Source organism: Mchenga conophoros, linkage group LG17, assembly GCF_057382185.1.
Source record: "Mchenga conophoros isolate Kocher_MC1m ecotype Shallow Benthic linkage group LG17, M_conophoros_male_GT1.1, whole genome shotgun sequence".
Taxonomy (NCBI): domain Eukaryota; kingdom Metazoa; phylum Chordata; class Actinopteri; order Cichliformes; family Cichlidae; genus Mchenga; species Mchenga conophoros.
This window is the reverse complement of record NC_140542.1, coordinates 2,334,945-2,354,064: the sequence shown is the minus strand read 5'-3', so window position 1 is coordinate 2,354,064 and position 19,120 is coordinate 2,334,945. Positions and strand designations below refer to the sequence as shown.

The 19,120-nt window shown below is 40.9% G+C and overlaps 1 protein-coding gene across 2 annotated transcripts in view; it reads right to left on the bottom strand.

Annotated features, from left to right (window-relative positions):
- scube1 (signal peptide, CUB domain, EGF-like 1) overlaps positions 1-19,120 on the bottom strand; it is a 124,509-nt gene that overhangs the window by 102,515 nt on the left and 2,874 nt on the right. For both annotated transcript variants that reach the window (XM_085251739.1, XM_085251740.1), the window contains exon 2: positions 16,582-16,704. In XM_085251739.1, coding sequence (XP_085107865.1) covers positions 16,582-16,704 — 123 coding nt within the window. The remainder of the gene's footprint in view (positions 1-16,581; positions 16,705-19,120) is intronic.

Below are 19,120 nucleotides of genomic sequence, written 5' to 3'. Positions count from 1 at the left end.
GCATAATGACACAAAGTAAAGTGGGAGCAGGAGCTGCAATCGTTTCTGATTCACTCTTGTTGATAATTAAGGTTGAGTTTATGTTTCCGATCTAGTTAAATAGATGCAAATAATGCAGAACATCATGCACAATGCTAGCTTACCATTATAACTTGAGTCAACTACACATGCAGATGCTGTGCTGACAGGTGTGGGGGAGCCCGGGACTCGTACCTGCTGCCAAACTGAGCTTACTAAAAGAAACACTACAAACGCTCACAAAGCAGTGTACACAAGTGGGTAAAATAAATAACAGCATCAAGCGCCGTAATAGCCAATAAAAGGATACAATAAGACATAATACTATAAACAGGTAGTTTTAAAATGCATAAATAATAAATAAATAAACATTTTCAACACTAAGCTTGTTTAAACAATTAACTTTTCAGCTATTTTTTAAAGAATCTACAGAGTCAGCAAAATGTAAAATGTTCCACAGCCTTGGTGTTGCAGACAGAAGGGATCTGTTCCCTGTACTCTTTAGTCTCGTACAGGGAACAACTAACTGAATCTGAGCCTGTGAATGAAGAAGCAGTAGCTGAGATAATCTGGAGCCTAGTGCTCTAATTAACACAAGAGACAACGATTTTATATGTGAGTCGAAGTGCAGAGAAGAATCAAATATTTAATTCAATTCAATTTAGTTTTATTTATACAGCAACAAATCACAACAACAGCCATTTCAAGGTGCTTTATATTGTAATGTAGACCCTACAATAACACACACAGAGAAAACCCAGCAATCATATGACCCCCTATGAGCAGCACTTTGGCGACAGTGGGAAGGAAAAACTCCCTTTTAACAGGAAGGAACCTCCGGCAGAACCAGGCTCAGGGAGGGGCGGGGCCATCTGCTGTGATTGGTTGGGGTGAGAGAAGGAAGACAGGATTTATATAACAAGATTTCAAATGCAGGACTTAGCAGTCTTGCAAAAAGACGCAAGAGCCCGACTGTAACTCAGGAGGAGCAATAATCTCAGTCTTGTTGGTATTTAAAAAAAAAGGGTAATTGTTGGGTTTCTTTAGTAACCTGAGTCAAGCAGTGGCCGTAGACATGAGGGTTAGAAGACATATGCAGCTGAATATCATCGGCATTAAAATGATAAGGAATGCCATTAAAAGATTGAAGAATGCTAGCTAAAGGAAGCATGTAAGAAGGAAATAAGACATCAAAGGATGCACTGAGATCAAGCAGAATGATTATAGATTATAGAACAACTCTCTGCATCAGACGCCAATGTAGGACCAAAGCTGGTGCGAGTCCCAGACAGGACAGACGGCTAATATGTCTAAGGATAAAGGTTTCATTTTAGATTTCAAGTCCATCACCTTGGCCCTGTGACAGACTGGCGACCTGCCCAGGGTGTACCCTGCCTCTCACCCTATGACAGCTGGGATAGGCTCCAGTGCCCCCCGCCCTGGAGAGGATAAGCGGAAGCGAATGGATGGATGGATGGAAGTCCATCACCTTATTTACAAACTGATTAAGAAATGTGTTAAAAGCGTCATCAGCATGTAACACAGCATGTTGAGCTGTAGAAGAAACACCTTTGATAGTATCACATAAATCCTTGGATTATTCTTATGACAATTTATGCGATTGTGGAAATAAAAGTATCTAGCCTCTTTCATGCATCATTATAAGAGTGAAGGCCGTGAGTTTGATTATTTAACCAGAGTGAGTGGGAACTGACAGCTGGATAGTTTGTAAGAAGTTAACAAGGAGCTCCACATTATCAAAAAGAAGAAAACAGTTATCGATAAAGTGGCTGCGCTAAAGACAAACTTCAGAAAAAGAGTTACAGGAAACATTAAAGGAGACTGACTTATGGTCACTGAGAACAACTTCACTTATGTTCACACGGTCAATAGTAACGCCATGAGTGAAGACAGAGTCCAAAGTATGACTGGCAACATCACTACCCCCAGATACATGCTGAGCAAAGTTCAGAGTGCATGATGCTCAGGAACTCCTCAGTACTCTCTGATGTATGTTAAAGTTCACTTTTTACTGTTTAGTCTTTTTCTTTATAATCGTATGGGGGGCATATGTCAGACGTACGTTTTAGAAAAACCAGCACAGCTATTTACAATAAAAATTCAGAACTTGACAGTCTTGACACATTTAGAGTCTCACAAAAAATGCTTTTCCATGAACATCAGTCAAAAAACAAAGAAACTGTTTTACCAAACTAACAGATATATTATATTTTTATTTTATTGTTTTGCTTAGCCACAGAAACCCATGCTAATGCCGAGGAGGCTTGGAACTCTGCAGTTATTGCAGTCAGCACTCGGCCTCCTGTGACTGCACGCGGTCAGGGATGCTGGTTTAGCTCAGTGGGTGAGCAGGTGACCATATGCCGTATGGCTGGACAGCAGTAGGCCCAGGTTTGAGTCTGACCTGCAGCCCTTTGCTGCATATGTTCCCCCGTCTATCTGCACTGTCTGTATCCATAAAAGGCCAAAATAACTGTGTGTGCTGTGATTCCTAAACACTTCCTTCTGTAACGTCATTTTCTGTTTCACCAAGATGCTTAAACTGGTCTATAATATAAAGTCATATATACACATTAGTGTGGTTTGAGTTAGTGCTGAACCATGCTTGTCATCGTGGCAGTGGTACAGTTCATAGAATAAACACACATACTGAGACAGTATGAAGAAATGCCAGCTAGCAGCAATGAACAATAGAAAAGTGTGCAAGTAAACAAAAGTCAAGCCACAGTCGCTTTTGTGACACTTTTTGCTCCCTGTGGGCAGCTGTGGCTCAGGTGGAAGAGCAGATTACCAGCCAATTAGAAGGTCAGTGGATCAGGCCCGGACTCCTTCGGTTGAAGCATCCTTGGGCACAGAACTCGGATTTCCCCCAATGCGTCGATTGGAATGTGAGTGTGTGTACAACTGTTAGAAAGCACTTGGGCACAGATACACACTGTATGATTGTGTGTGATTGAGTGAATGAGACTTGCAGCAGAGAGCTCTGAGTGCTCAGTTGGCACTCAAAGGTGGGATGTAAGTGCCAGTCCATTTGTCAGTTACACAACTGAATCATATGTTCAAAACAAGCTCCTTCAGTTTGCCACATTCAACAAAGAAGCATCAAAGAGACGAGCAGTCTGTGCTCATGTTTCCTGGAACAAACTATTTGAAACAATGGATGCATAACAGTCCACACAATTCAACTAATTCGTGGCAACTTTTCTGAACTTCTGCTTATTGCGTAAGCGTTAAGTGCTCATATGTTTGTTTGACAGAGAGATTAGAGGGAGGTGGGGAGCTGTGTAGAAGGAGGAGGAAGGCATTTCACTGGATCTACTTTGCCTCAAACAGTGCCACTTCCTGCCCCTGAGCTGTTGCTGACATCTGACAGCAGTGCCCCAACACTGACTCAGTGGCTGCTGCTTCCGCTCACATGCACGCATTTTCTAATTACTAGAGAAATGTTTATGCTCCACGTCTCATCAAATGAATTAGGCGCCTTTGCTGATGGACCTACACCCCCACTCCCACACTGGAATTATATTCTGAAGGGCACAGGGAGTAAATGAGAAAGGGGGAGGATGCAGCTTTCCTTTCAGGTAGGATACTGGCCTCTGAAGGTTTCTAGTGTCTGGATTCTAAGTTGAATAATTACATGCTCTGTTTACTGAATACCAATGCTATTTTATGGCAGGAATTAATAAATAGGTAAATCAGAGGTTACTTTACTTCAGAATGCATTTTTCTGATAACTTTTTATTTTTACTTCCTACATTTTAGCACAAACATGTATAAATGGACGGGTTGTTATATAGTGCTCTTCTACTCTGAGCACTTAAAGCACTTACACAACTTGCCTCTTTTGCTATCTAACACTCAGATGGATGCGTGGGAGTATATTGCCCGAGCAACTTGGGATTAGTATCATGCCCAAAGATATTTGGTATGCAGACGGGCTGCTCCAGTGTCCATACCAAACATCAGTAACCTTGTAATGCCCTGCTTTAGCTCCTGAGCTATAGCCACCCCAGTCTGTGGGTTCTCCTCCCTACATTTTCAAAACACATTCACTACTTTAGGTTTCATTGAAATTTTAATTTCACAGCACTGCACACCTTCAAATGTCCTAAATAGAGGGAACAATAGCACATTAAAGACAGTCTTATTGGTGTATCCATCACTGTGGCATACAAAGTAATAGTTGCAGTTCTACACACGTCTCTGCAGTTTCTCTCGTCCTGTGATTCCCTCAAACTCCAATCCCCACACCATCAAAATAAAAAATACAAACAGCAAGAAATTTAAAAGAAAAAAATAAAAAGAATTAACCATAAATAAGAAGGATGTAACACTCTCAACCCATAGCTGGACTGGCCATCGGGCATACCGGACATTTGCCCGGTGGGCCGATGGTGATTTTTCGTTTTTATGGGCCGATGATTTTTATTTATTTATTTTTTATGACAGTATAAACAATGAGACGTGGTGGATTGGCCAGATGCTGGCCGATGTGTAAAAATAACTCCGTTGTTTGGTGGTGGCATCACGGAGCTTCCACAGAGGCCAGCAGGTGGATGAGGGAAGGGGAGGCAGGAGGAGAGACCCGAGGCGGCCGCCGGTCCGAGTGTCAGGTGAACTGAACTTCAGGTAAGAAGTTATGACCTGCAGTCTGTCTGGGTCAGATATGAACCAAGCCTCGCCTCTGTCAGTGCGCCCCAGGGTGGCTGTGGCTACAATGTAGCTGCCATCACCAGTGTGTGAATGTGTGTGTGAATGGGTGGATGACTGGACGTGTAAAGTGCTTTGGGGTCCTTAGGGACTAATAAAGCGCTATACAAATACAGACCATTTACCTTTTTTTTTTTCAAGTTTAGGTGGAGTTTATTTTCGTTGTGCTGAGTTTTTACTGTCAGTTATAATAACTCGTACTGCGTGCTAGCTAGCATGACGGAGTTTCTACAGCTGGGTGGTGCTATGATGATGTTGAACTTTATTTTGTTCATAAGGTTAGTTAGTAGAGTTTCCAACCGTCCCCTAAAAAACTGAATCGTCTGGTATTCAGAGAAAATATTACGCGTTTCGTGTTGAGCTGAAAAGGAATACAGTTTATCCCGGACTTCTGCTACAATGAAAAAGACAAAAAGATGGATTTATTCTGTGTCTTTACACTGTCAGCTGCCTCTTCTTCTCTCATTCAATCATGAAACTGATCAGTGATCAGCTGATCGGCTTTTCTCTCTCGTTTGTTTATCGCCCACTTTGCGCCAGAAAGAGGAAACCAGCAGATGTCGCGCTAAACAACAGCAGCACGTTTAAGCTTGATCAGCTGTTGTTAGAATTTATTTAATATTAATTTCTAGTATCAGCTGATGTTTGCTGGAGCCACAGCTGTAAAGCTGCTGGTCATGATGTCAGTTTGGATATGTGGTGAGAGGGAAACATGAAGATGAAACCAGGAGATGTCCTTACTGAATCATCAGAGCTGAACAGTGATGGAGAAACAGGTTTACCTTTTAGGTGACATGAATGAGTTGAAGGGAAGTTATGAACTGTTTCTGAGAGATAAATAACACCAGGATCCTTTTTTTAGGTAGCTGACAGCTGGTAACTGTGCAGGGGCGGGTCTAGCAAAGTGTTGCCAGGGGGGCAGGTAGGACATTAACATGGAGAGGGGGGCACAAAGAAATACTTTTCTTTCTCATTCTCATTTAAAATATCTTGCTTTTAAAAAATAATTGTCTGAATCTTACAACCAAAGTTTTTATCTGATGTAAAATGTATAGAAATCATACATATACCAACAAGACTGTACATCACTGTCACAACAGCGTCTGTTTTCATTCAAAGGCTTTATGGCTTTTCCTGTAATACCAGGGGGGCCGGTCTCTAGTCAAAATGCCCGGGGCGATTTTTTGTCCCAGTCCAGCCCTGTCTCAACCACAAAAAGAGTAAATGAATTAAATGTGTACTATTAAACATTAGGTCTCTCTCCTCTCAGTTCTTTTTAGTAAATACTTTAAAAATTAAACCGCACATTCAGTTACTGTGCCCTACAGAAACTTGGCTACAGCAGGATAAATACGTTAGTTTAAATGAAACAACACCGCCGAGTCATACAGTCAGAATCCTTGAAACCCAGGCCAAGGAGGAGGAGTGGCAGCAATCTTTCACTCCAGCCTATTAATCAGCTAAAGACCCTGGAAAAGATCTAACTCGTTGAAAGCCTGGCTCGCTGTCATGTGGACCCTAACCAGAAAGGTCACAAACAAGTTTTAGTTCTTATCTAGCATCCTCCTGGCCTTAATCAGAATTTCTGTCTGATTTCTCAGACTTTTTAACTTAGTGCTGAGCAGAGATGGGCAGTAACGTTACTTGTAACGCGTTACTGTAATCTGATTACTTTTTTTAAAGTAACGAGTAAAGTAAGGGATTACTATTGCAAAAACGGTAATTAGATTACCGTTACTTTCCCGTAGGAACGCTGCGTTACTGCGTTACTAAAACCGTGATTTTTTTGCGAGAGTGTCTCATGACAGTGACGTAAGCGAGTGCGCCGTTGGTGACAACAGCTGTGTGCAGATCAACAATGGATAACATATCGATTGTGGGAGAGAGTATGAGCGTGCAGCGTTTAAAGCGTGGAAGTACTGACCTTACTTTGAGTTTGATTCCATAAAAAGTGACAAAAACATTAGCGTCCATCGTGCGTGGGAAGAAAACTTCTTTTTACAGCGAAAAAACCCCTAAACTTCCAACAAGCACCGAGTAGCTACGACGTAATGGGAAACTCACAGAGAAACTCGCGGATTCTTCCACTGACCGCTGCGGCACACCTGCACCAGGGTAAACCTCCGCCTGCCCCACTCCTGCTTTACAAGTGAAAATAGAGCAACAGGACCGCTGAGTCTTTGACTTTATTTATTTTCTGCTGTGTTTTACTTGCATCTATTTGAAACACTGAGTGTAAACACACAAAATATTTTATTTTATGTGCTGGAATGTGCAGAAAATAGGTTTAAATGTTAAACTAATTTATTCAAGTCAGAGAATGTTGCAGATAATTTAATGTTTGCTTGATGCATAAAGTTAAAAGATTAAAACTAATAAAACAAGTTTTAAAAAGAGACTTTTCCATTTGATTACATTTTGTATGATGATTATGTAGAAAAAGTAGAATTGGGCTGAAAGATCTATCACTTTATCACCTCTTCAGGGTGTAAATAGTGTTTTAAAAAGTAACTAAGTAACTAAGTAACTAAGTAATTAATTACTTTTGAAAATAAGTAATCAGTAAAGTAACGGGATTACTTTTTTGAGGAAGTAATCAGTAATTAGTTACTGGTTACTTTTTTCAAGTAACTTGACCAACACTGGTGCTGAGTTCAGATAAAAGAACAGTTGAAAAGCTTTCAGTTTATCAGAAATGCTGCAGAAGAGCACTACCTTAACAGGAGTGACCATATAAGCTTCTTTTAACTGACTCTGTGTTGAATTAAGAATTTCATTTTAAATTATTTTATTTTCATACAAAATCAGGTCCCATCAGGGTACTTCACTTTCAGACTGCAGGCTCTGTTGTGGTTCCTGGACTTTCCAACAGTAGGATGGTAGACAAAGCTCTCTCCTGTCAGGCCAATCTTTTTTTAGGTTTAGGACCAGAAAAATACATAAATAAAGAAGCTCTCACTACCACTGCTTACAGAATAGTAACCCATAAGTTTACCTGTGCTTTTATTGTAACTGTACATTCTTCAGCCATCATATTAAAACCACCTGGATTATGTATACCACACTTCTGTAGGTACTTTGTGTTACTTACATAAGTGCTGTGTGAGCCCAGCTTGTTCCTCTAAAATAGCTCGGATTCATCAGAAGACAGGCGTTTCTCCTGGTGTCGGAATTTTCCACATCTTCTAATACGGCAAACAAATGTCAATAACAGCTGGCCACAACCAGACCAACAAAACAACTTTAAGGGAATTTACCACCAGGCCCAAAACAAACAGTACAGTTAGCAACAAGCCTGTGAAGACAGTCATTAGTGGAAGCCAAACAGACCCACAACCTCGGTCACACAAGCCTAGTGCCTGACAACCTCTGATGGCTAGAGGAAAATGTATAATGTGGTGTCTGGCTGTCGCCTGGGGAAATCAGCAAATCAGCAACGAGAGTGCTGCCCCCAAAAACCTCATGTGATTGTTTTGGTCACTCACAGACTGCTGCAGTCACTTCTCTACAAACACAATTTACTCTCCAAGTTGTAGTGAATCTTCACAACCTCACACAACACGCGAGAGCATTTTCATCTTCAAAGTAAACATTTGTCTTCCAAGTACAAGTTGTGTAACACAAAACACACATTTCAAAGGCACAACTTTTCCTTTAAAGTCACAGAGTCACCGTTAGCGTCACACAGTTCCATTGTTTGTTTGCAAGTAGCTGGCAGATAAGTCAGCGTGATATATGCAAACTTATGGTTCGTGTCACGTGTTTTATCACAGCTTGCTTATTGTAAGTCTGAAGCTTCTTTTAGACTTCTACTTCCCAGGTGAGGACCAAAAACAAAGAGGCATGAATGTATTACAACAGTATAGCGAGCAATCATGTAGTAAACTGCGACATCCCAAACAGTTACCAGTTACCATATCATATGGAGGCTGTATTTAGTGGACATCTGATTGACAGCTGCTCTAAAACCAACTAAAGTCTTTACCGCTACATACTGATTTAGGTTTTCATCCCCCAAAATGAATGCGAGCTTATCCATGAGTCTGGGTGACAGAGAAAACGAAACATAAAGTTTGTACTTTGTTTGGAAACCATAACATGTCACAGTCTATCGCTCAGGCTGAGACTGTGGTTGGATACAGAGCCACAAAGCAGCTGTGTGGTTGCCAAGTCAAGACCGCTTATGTCATCGGGGCTTTGTCTTTCAACTCTGTATAGAGTGAGATGGACTGAAGGCTAAGGCCGGTAACAGTCTGTGTGGCATTTCTTTCCTCCTTCTGCACTTTTTCTGAGTGGCATTACTAATTGCCAAGAAGCAGGCTGTAGATGTTGCCTTAAGGCCTCGTTATCTATATATAAAACTGGAGCCTTGGTGAATCTGACCTGCTCCACTCAGAGTGTGCAAGGAAGTGTCAGAAAGACAGACAAGCGAGAGCGGGAGGTGCAGCAACACACTCAGCGATGGGTGGGATGGATTTCTGTGAGTGTGTGAGCTGAGTTATATCATCTATGTGTGTCTGTAGGTAGCCAGTGAGGAGAGGCTGACTGATGACGGAGGTGCAGACACCAGGCAGACAATGGCCTAGTATCTCTCTGCCATTTCGTCTTCATGCCCTCCCACCTGCTCTGTCTCCCTCATCATCCATTTCTCCCATGAGATGCACTTTTTCTCTCTTTCTCTGGGTGTTCGTCATTACCGCGTCACTCTGGAATCCAGCGTCAAGCTTCTCCTCGTGTCATTTTGGGATTTATTTCTTAGAGCAGAAGAATGTGGTTAGAATTAGGCTTAACCTAAAGGTACGTGACAGGGTGGTGTAGGTTTTGAAACAGGCAACGATGCAAGGCAGCTGTCACTTACTCCAATAGTCAAATGTGCACATTGTTTACCAAGATCTCAATATGCGCTGTTGTTACGTGTACAACAGAAACCTCCTGGCAACTGGGAAAAACCAGTTACCCTGTAAGTGACAAGTGTCGGGTAACCACAGGGTGGCTTTGCAGACAACCCACAGCTCTGCAGCAGCCAGGTCACTCACTCCCTGGATCATCACATGCTGAAATGGAGCTAACCTTTCCATAAAAGATGAAGGAATGGTGCATGATATAAAACAAAGAAATAACAGGCATCTTTGTCATTTTAGGAGGGTTCTTTTGAATTGGAATACCTTCACTAATCTTGTGGAGTTTCTCTTCCCTGAACTATGAAAGATAAATATGGCCTGGAAATGCTCATTTCTAGTGCAACATGTCGCGAAGGTAGACTGAGCACACAGATCATCTCCCGTGGTCACCAGAGCTCGAGTCCCAGCCATGACAAAAGCACAAGAGAGTGAGAGGTTTCTAATGGAGCTGCACAGGCCAACTCCCTCTGGAACCTCGAAATTGCGTTGTAGTTATGTCATCATCAACATAATCTATGGCTTTGTTGTTTCTTTACATGTATTGACACTGATTTTCAATATTTAGCTGAACTTTTGATCATACAAACTCTTTCAACCTTGAATATGAGCCAGACCTTCAAGATTTTGCAATTGTTTTGGTGTGAAAAAACCAAATCAGTCTACATTGTTGATTTCTTTGGACACTTGTTTATTGCTTGACAAACTTTCTCAAAACTAAAGAATTTTCCAGTAAAATATCTGCAGGTGTTTTTTTTATCAAGAAACATCAAAGTTCTCAAGAACTTTGGACGTGAGGTCAAGCTCGATGTGTTCGCAGCACAGATGTCAGATCCTCATCCAGGTGTTTTGATGGTAGAGAAAGCACAAAAAAGGTTCTCTACCATCTAATGCAAATGTGACATGTTACTTCTTACTTATGTCCAGAAAAGTAAAGCTGATAGTTCACTTTAAAAGACGATGCCATGCAGAGCCACACTGTCAGGAGAGACATACCAAGCAAATGCTCGGAGAACTCCGCGGCCCCTTACATTGATCCACAACTGTCATGAAGTTTATAGACACGAAGGACAAACATGCTGGGCTACCACATGCTGCCAGAAAAGCTTCAGCGTACCTTGGCATTTGTTCTCCAAGCATCTTGAACTCTGCTACAGGAACAAAACACAATTCTTTCACTACGATCTCATGCCATCGTTTGGTGTTCAGAGTGCATCAGTGTAAAATCTCCCCTGTAAGATCCAACCCATCAAAAAATATCCAGAACATTCTGATGTTTATTAACCCTTACCACAAGATCCACAAACATTTTTTCGCTATATCATGTTGTGTATGACATATTTATTATATTTTTAATATATATTTATTATATATTTTTATATCACATTTGATACTTTGGGCATTTTTGGCAACTTTTCTTAACAACGTTAATTTTAGGCAAAAAAGTTTTGTCCATAACATTTTGAAATTATGGCAAGTATTGATCATGTTGCTGAGATAGAGGTCTATCATATATGATACAAAGGGCATTATATATTATATATATAAACTACTGTAAAGCCAGTAGCATATGATTCACACTCATTCAGCTAAAGGAGAATGATTCCTTCCAATGGGGCAAGAAAAACCATGCGAGCAAAACGCCCCTGTACAGAATGAGAGCTCCACTCATTGCTTAGAAGTTTCAGGTTCTTCAGTGTTTTCTGTGAGTTACAAAATGCTGCTGGTGACTTTGCTGAGGAGGTCAGTTTTGTCTTATAGTATATCAAGACATGAAGTGGATAACGAAAGCACTCCCTGATGCAGACACAGCACACTGCTGTGTTGCAATAACAGCTAATGAACAACTTCAGGAACCCAGAATTTTCTTTACATTGGACTTACTGTCTGTAGTGATTCAATGCAATGGAGAGGTGTTTACCAGCAAAGCAGACGTGTTAAAGAGCTCAGCCACTCTGCAACAACAAAGCCTGCATCACAGCAACATTTCAGTAGTTGCCAATTATATTTCAATCTGTTTACTGGAGTTAACATCAGAAAACGGTAGTTATGCACAGGAAACATACTAATAAAATCACTTGGGCAAACACTGACACTGTGGTTGCATGCAGTCTTATTGGTCATTATAACCCCCAATGTTTGCCAATGCTGATGTCACCATAACGCCCTCCATCACCCCACATCCTCCTTACGTTGTGCTAAGATGTTTATTAGTTTGATTTGGTCAGATCCACCCCATGACCATTACCTCCAGTTTCAAAAAGCAAAGATGGAAGTCTTCAGAAATCAGACTTGACACTATACACATAACTGTCTTTTGTGCCAGTGCTTCTACAGCATCGCCCTTACTTTCAGTACAGGCCACGGTTTATTTGGTTCTTAAGACGTGTCTATTTACAAAGCATGAAGAGTGCATCTGGAGGTCTCTGAAACACAGGTGCTCTGGACCTGGGAAAGATGACAAATGAGAGCAGCAGTCTGGGCTATCATAAATTTCTCGGTCAATGCACTTTTAAGAAATGGGGAGTAAAATGTCTCTTATAAGCACTTCTTTTGACACAGTTTTTCATGATCCTCTGAATGTTTCACTACACTGCTGAGTGATCATCCACTGATATGGAGTGATGCTGATAATAAAGACACAGAGATGACCTTAGAGCTGCGGAGAGCAAGCACAGAGACTCTGCTGCTTCCAGGTGCTTCCAGGAATAGCAGAGCCACTAATGGCGCTGGCCAGCAAAGTGGGCTGTAATGCCTGTTGATGGAAAACACAGCCGGCCAATTACAGCGACCATATCTAATCACCAGGGTCAAGGGTCAACTCCCATCCACCATCTGTCTTCATTTGGCGTCTCTGTCATGAGCTGTTGCTTCATTGCCAGTGAAGAGTTTAAAAGACCTGAATGTACAGTCATGAGGCAAAGGGAGGACAGTGCATGACACGTACACAGTGAACAGTGATGTCCTAGCTGACATTCAAGGTCCATCCATAGTGCACTTCACAAACATGCTCACACTGATTCAAAGGTATCTGTGGCTGATGGGACAGATCTGCTCAGACAGCAACATTACGGAGGGACATCATAACCTTGAAAAGTCTGGAGCCTCCTGCCGTCTCCTCTCAGAGGAGAGAGAGAAGCTGTTGTCATTCAGCACACATGGTTTAGAAAGACTGAGTGTCAAGTGTAATAAATCACCCTGTCTATGCAAACAGAAACAGAGACAGATCCGCGTGTATTCTGAGACATTAGTGTGCACAGTCAGTAATTATGCATGTCTAAAGGGTCAGTTCATCCAAAAATGACATCATTGTGAGATAAGAGCACATGCTGATAGTAGAGAAGAGAGTTCATGGAAAGATCAAATGGCAAGTTGTTGTTGTTGTGCTTTAAACTCACTGTAAAAAGTGGAAGATGTTCTACTGACAGTAGATGTTGTAGCATTTTATTTTAAAAAGTTAAGCTAGCTCTTGTGGATTAATAATAATTCTCCTCTATATGTACTGCATCACATCCTGTCTGGGAACTGTTGGATTTGAACTAAATATTAAAGTTTCTATTTGAAGTTTGAAAAACCCCACAAAGCCAGAAAGACAAAGAGTTTCTCCAACTAGAGATTAGAGGGTTTTTCCATAGCATTCCTTGGATGCATTATTTTTTTCAGTCAGTCACTTCTCACTGGAATTTCACATAATGTTAGCTAGCTAGTAGCTCACAGAGCTAGCAGGCGTCTAACAAGAGAAGTTAAAAAAGAAAAGAAAACTGAAAACACAAAGACTGGACCGATGTTACAGAACAACTGCCTATTGAAAACCCATGAAAAATTCCCACACTGAGGACCTGAATGAAAAAGCTGCAATTTAGCTTGAACAAGCTGATTAGACCTGGTTTACATAATCTAGTTAAAGTGGCTATCCAACTCAGTGAGTTACAGATCAGCCACAGCGATCCTGTCATGTTCCTAGACTCTAGTTCTGATTGGTGAATTATCATTGCTGTTGGGAATGATGACTATTTCATAGTCAGCTGAAAATGTCATTTATTATAACCAGATCTGAGGCGATAAAACAGGAAATAGAAATATACTTACAGTGGGGCAAAAAAGTATTTAGTCAGCCACCGATTGTGCAAGTTCCCCCACTTAAAATGATGACAGAGGTCAGTAATTTGCACCAGAGGTACACTTCAACTGTGAGAGACAGAATGTGAAAAAAAAAATCCATGAATCCACATGGTAGGATTTGTAAAGAATTTATTCGTAAATCAGGGTGGAAAATAAGTATTTGGTCACCTCAAACAAGGAAAATCTCTGGCTCTCACAGACCTGTAACGTCTTCTGTAAGAAGCTTTTCTGTCCCCCACTCGTTACCTGTATGAATGGCACCTGTTTGAACTCATCATCTGTATAAAAGACACCTGTCCACAGCCTCAAACAGTCAGACTCCAAACTCCGCCATGGCCAAGACCAAAGAGCTTTCGAAGGACACCAGGAAAAGTATTGTAGACCTGCACCAGACTGGGAAGAGTGAATCTACAATAGGCAAGCAGCTTGGTGTGAAAAAATCAACTGTGGGAGCAATCATCAGAAAATGGAAGACATACAAGACCACTGATAATCTCCCTCGATCTGGGGCTCCACGCAAGATCTCATCCCGTGGGGTCAAAATGATCATGAGAACGGTGAGCAAAGATCCCAGAACCACACGGGGGGACCTGGTGAATGACCTGCAGAGAGCTGGGACCAAAGTAACAAAGGTCACCATCAGTAACACACTACAACGGCAGGGAATCAAATCCCGCAGTGCCAGACGTGTTCCGCTGCTGAAGCCAGTGCATGTCCAGGCCCGTCTGAAGTTTGCCAGAGAGCACATGGATGATACAGCAGAGGATTGGGAGAATGTCATGTGGTCAGATGAAACCAAAGTAGAACTTTTTGGTATAAACTCAACTCGTCATGTTTGGAGGAAGAAGAATACTGAGTTGCATCCCAAGAACACCATACCTACTGTGAAGCATGGGGGTGGAAACATCATGCTATGGGGCTGTTTTTCTGCCAAGGGGACAGGACGACTGATCCGTGTTAAGGACAGAATGAATGGGGCCATGTATCGTGAGATTTTGAGCCAAAACCTCCTTCCATCAGTGAGAACTTTGAAGATGAAACGAGGCTGGGTCTTCCAACATGACAATGATCCAAAACACACCGCCCGGGCAACAAAGGAGTGGCTCCGTAAGAAGCATTTGAAAGTCCTGGAGTGGCCTAGCCAGTCTCCAGACCTCAACCCCATAGAAAATCTGTGGCGGGAGTTGAAAGTCCGTGTTGCTCGGCGACAGCCCCAAAACATCACTGCTCTCGAGAAAATCTGCATGGAGGAATGGGCCAAAATACCAGCTACTGTGTGTGCAAACCTGGTAAAGACCTATAGTAAACGTTTGACCTCTGTTATTGCCAACAAAGGTTATGTTACAAAGTATTGAGTTGTATTTTTGTTATTGACCAAATACTTATTTTCCACCCTGATTTACCAATAAATTCTTTACAAATCCTACCATGTGGATTCATGGATTTTTTTTTCACATTCTGTCTCTCACAGTTGAAGTGTACCTCTGGTGCAAATTACTGACCTCTGTCATCATTTTAGGTGGGGGAACATGCACAATCGGTGGCTGACTAAATACTTTTTTGCCCCACTGTAAATTAAACCAGTGTGGGAAAGATTAGATGATCACAGTGGTCCTGTGAGCACGTTTAAATAAATGTGTGACAGCCTAGACCTAACAGAGGGTGAGAGGTGGAGAAAGTGTATCTGTGCAGTCGGCTGTGGCTCCAGCTGTGGTGTGCTTTCAGGCAGGAGTGGAGGTGTGAGCGCACAGCCGGGTGCCGCCCCCTTCTCACCCCGACACCCTCAATAAGTCGCTTTCTCTCCGTTAATTAGGAGAACCCTGTGGGTGTGGGGTGTGGGGGTTGTGAAACAGCTGTCCATCCTGCGGTTGCATCAGAGGCCCAGTTCATGCACTCACATCTAAGCAAATTCAAAATAATTATGATGAACATCACCTATCCTTCATGTGAGGAGAGCATACTCTGATACAACAGTCAAAAAGTCAGAAGCAACCAAGTATTTTAGTCTTCTTTCAAAAACTTTCAAAGATTTGCTGTGCTATTAGAAAAGTTTGTACACTGTCATCATTGTCATAGTCCCTCTGTGATCAGCGTAGAATGAACCTGTTATACATCTTACAGCAAGGCAACGTCTTTGACAAATCAGTGGAATAGCCTCAAACACTTTCACAATGGAAACCTGCTACCCAGTTAGCAGTAACTGACTTTAAAAATAAAGTTATAAAATTATAAAATGGAAAATTGTCATTCTTGAAAACAAAAAAATAAAATGAATCACCAAATTTGCTCGAAGAACTGTTAATAACCTAACAACCTGCCCAAGCGAGTCTCTGTGTGAGAAACACCAGACTGGCTGCATTGTACACCTTTGTATAAGAGTCATAGTTCAATTAGCACCGCCTGTCAGATGCTCATATAGTATTAGAAACCACCATGCACCACCACCCCCACACCTTTTAGATATCAAATAGCAGCCATTATTCAAACCAAGTGTTTTACTCTTCCTTCAAAGACGTGTTACTGCTAGAAAAGTCTGTTTTTAGGTTGTGATCCAACGCTATCAACGTCTCCATGAAGAGGTTGTTTCAAGCTATTGCTAGATCTGCCAGGCATCTTGTTTAAAGCATACTAAGGACTTAAAGCTGTTTGTCTCAACCTATTGCTTCTGGATGTGCTCTCACTCTCAAAGAGGAGTAACATGAAGATGTGCTTTGCGTTCATATTCTATAACAACTGGTACATTCCTGCGTAAATCCCAGCCATTACTGATTGTGCTTTCACTGGGATGAACCGAAGGAAACGTAGCACTCACCCTCGCACTGTTTCCCATCTCCCTTGTATCCAGGCTTGCAGATGCAGTTGTAGGATTTGGCTGTGTTCTGGCAGAGGGCGTCGATGTGGCAGTCGTCTGAGTCCTCTGCGCACTCATCTACATCTGCACAAACACAAAACATCAGCACCTAATTAGACGCGAGTCCCTGGATCAATGAACTCCACGGTGTTGCATGTGATAACTGATATATTGTTGTGATGTGATGTCATCACTTTACACATGTGAGCTAACTTAACAATTACAGAAGGTTTTTTGTATTTCCTTTGTTTGTTTGTTTGTTTGTTTGTTTGTTTGTTTGTTTGTTTGTTTGTTTGTTTGTTTGTTTGTTTGTTTGTTTGTTTGTTTGTTTGTTTTGCCTGTCCCGTTTGGTTCTTTAGCCGTCAGAATTGTTGTCTGAAGGCCAACAAAGATACCCGACAGATTTACTTTATCAATCATCATCATGATATTGATATGATAGTGGTTGAGAGAGTCATTGAGGCTATTATAAAACCGTTTACATACATCTGTAATTTATCATTTCAAACTGGTCGATTTCCAGACAGAATGAAAATAGCAATAACTATAAAACCACATTACATTCCCTTTTTACTCTTCAAAAAAAAGCAATTCGAATCATCCACAATGCAGGTTATAGGGAACATACAAACTCACTATTTTTACAGTCTGAAATATTGAAAATTGGCGATCTAGTGAAATTCCAAACAGCATAAATTCTATTCAAAGCAAAAAATAAAGAACTGCCAGGTAATATTCAGAGTATGTTTTTTTTGAAAGAAGGAAGTTATAATTTAAGGGGTTTTTGTAACTTCAAAACAATGAAGGCACGTACTACAAGAAAGAGCTTTTGTGTTTCTGTGCATGGAGTGAAACTATGGAACAGTCTGAATATGAAATTAAAGCAATGTCCAAACATAAAACTGTTCAAAAAGAGTTATAAAAATATGATCTTCTCCAACTATAAAGAAAAGGAAAATATTGAAATTAAGTGAATGTCTCTATTTAAAAAAAAAAAAAATGTATGATGTGATATTACAGTATATATTATATCAGAAATCTGTTCACTGTTTTTATTACAAATGTTATCAGTAAGGAAGCTGACTAAATATTAACTGATAATTTATGGCAAAGGGGTGGGATTAAATAAGTGTATACTTCTTCCCTTTCAACATGTAAATTAATCAGAAGGTTTTTTGTATGTATTTTGTATACTACTTTTTTTCTCTCTTATTTTCTTTTCTAAGTGTACTTGTATATTGTTCACATGTTGAAATAAATTACCAATCAATCAATCAATCAAATGGATCATCATCATGCCGTATCGGTCCATTTGATCGACCATTGTTGTTGTTATTTATTTTATTTTCAGTTGTTACAGACGGGACAGACATGGCTGTGGGACAGGAAAGGAAGAAAGAAAGAAAAAGAGAGGGGAAGAGGGACAGTGAGAAAGGGCACTTAAAAAGAGAAAGAAAAAAACCTCCCGGATCACCTGTTGAGAGAAAAAAAAAGAAAACAAGCAAAAAAAGAGAGCAACATAATAAACACAACACCATCGCATTAATCTAGCTAAGTGTGAATAACAGTAAATACTAAATATTGAAAGTTGTTGTGCAGCACGCAGGATCGACAGCACACAATTTACTTTGAGGTAGCAGCCAGGTTTGTGTTAGTTTGTGTCTGTGAACAGTGAACACCTGTGTACACACCTGTGTGGATGAGCGTGCTTGTATTCAAAAAGGGTATTTCCATTTATTAAACAGGAAGCTCCTGTGTTGGATACACTTGCAGCAATGAGCAAGTGGTCATTGCTGCACTTTACCGAGACAGGAGCGTCCTTTGGTGACAACACATATATACAGAACAGATTCAGAAAAGGATGCTTTGCCTTGTTTAATTACAAAGTTTGCCCAGCAGGGGGCTCTGACTGTATTGTTCTCAGCACTGTCTGCAGTACATGTAGCAGAGTACATGTCAGAGAGCCCAGAGATAATAAAATCATTTGAGAAATAAATTGCTAAAGTTATTTAAATATAAACCAGTTGTTATGAACACGTAGTGTGCATCAGTTTGATAGTAATATTCCCACTGACACATTTGGGTTCTTCATATTCTTCTCTCAAACGAGCAGTGACTGCTGTTGAATATGAACAATAAGAGAATTGATGAGTGAAACTAGCTACTCTGTGCGATGTGTCGTCCAGTCACGTGAACACAGAGTGGCCAAGCGTGGAAACAGGTTGAGGTTCAAGCACCCACTGATAACTCTGATGAAACACACTGATTTAATACTGTAACAGTGTAACAATGTTCCAGCACTCAACTTCCACATTTCCACACAGTCTGTGAACTTCATTTAAGGAATGCTTTCCATTCTTGGTCTAAGCAACAAAACTTAAAACTGCAACAAGTGAAAGTCCTTCATTTATAATTTTACCAATGTGGAAGTTTCATCATGAAAAAATGAATTAAAGTATTAAAGTTCTCTATGTAGAAAAGCACTTTAATGACATTATTT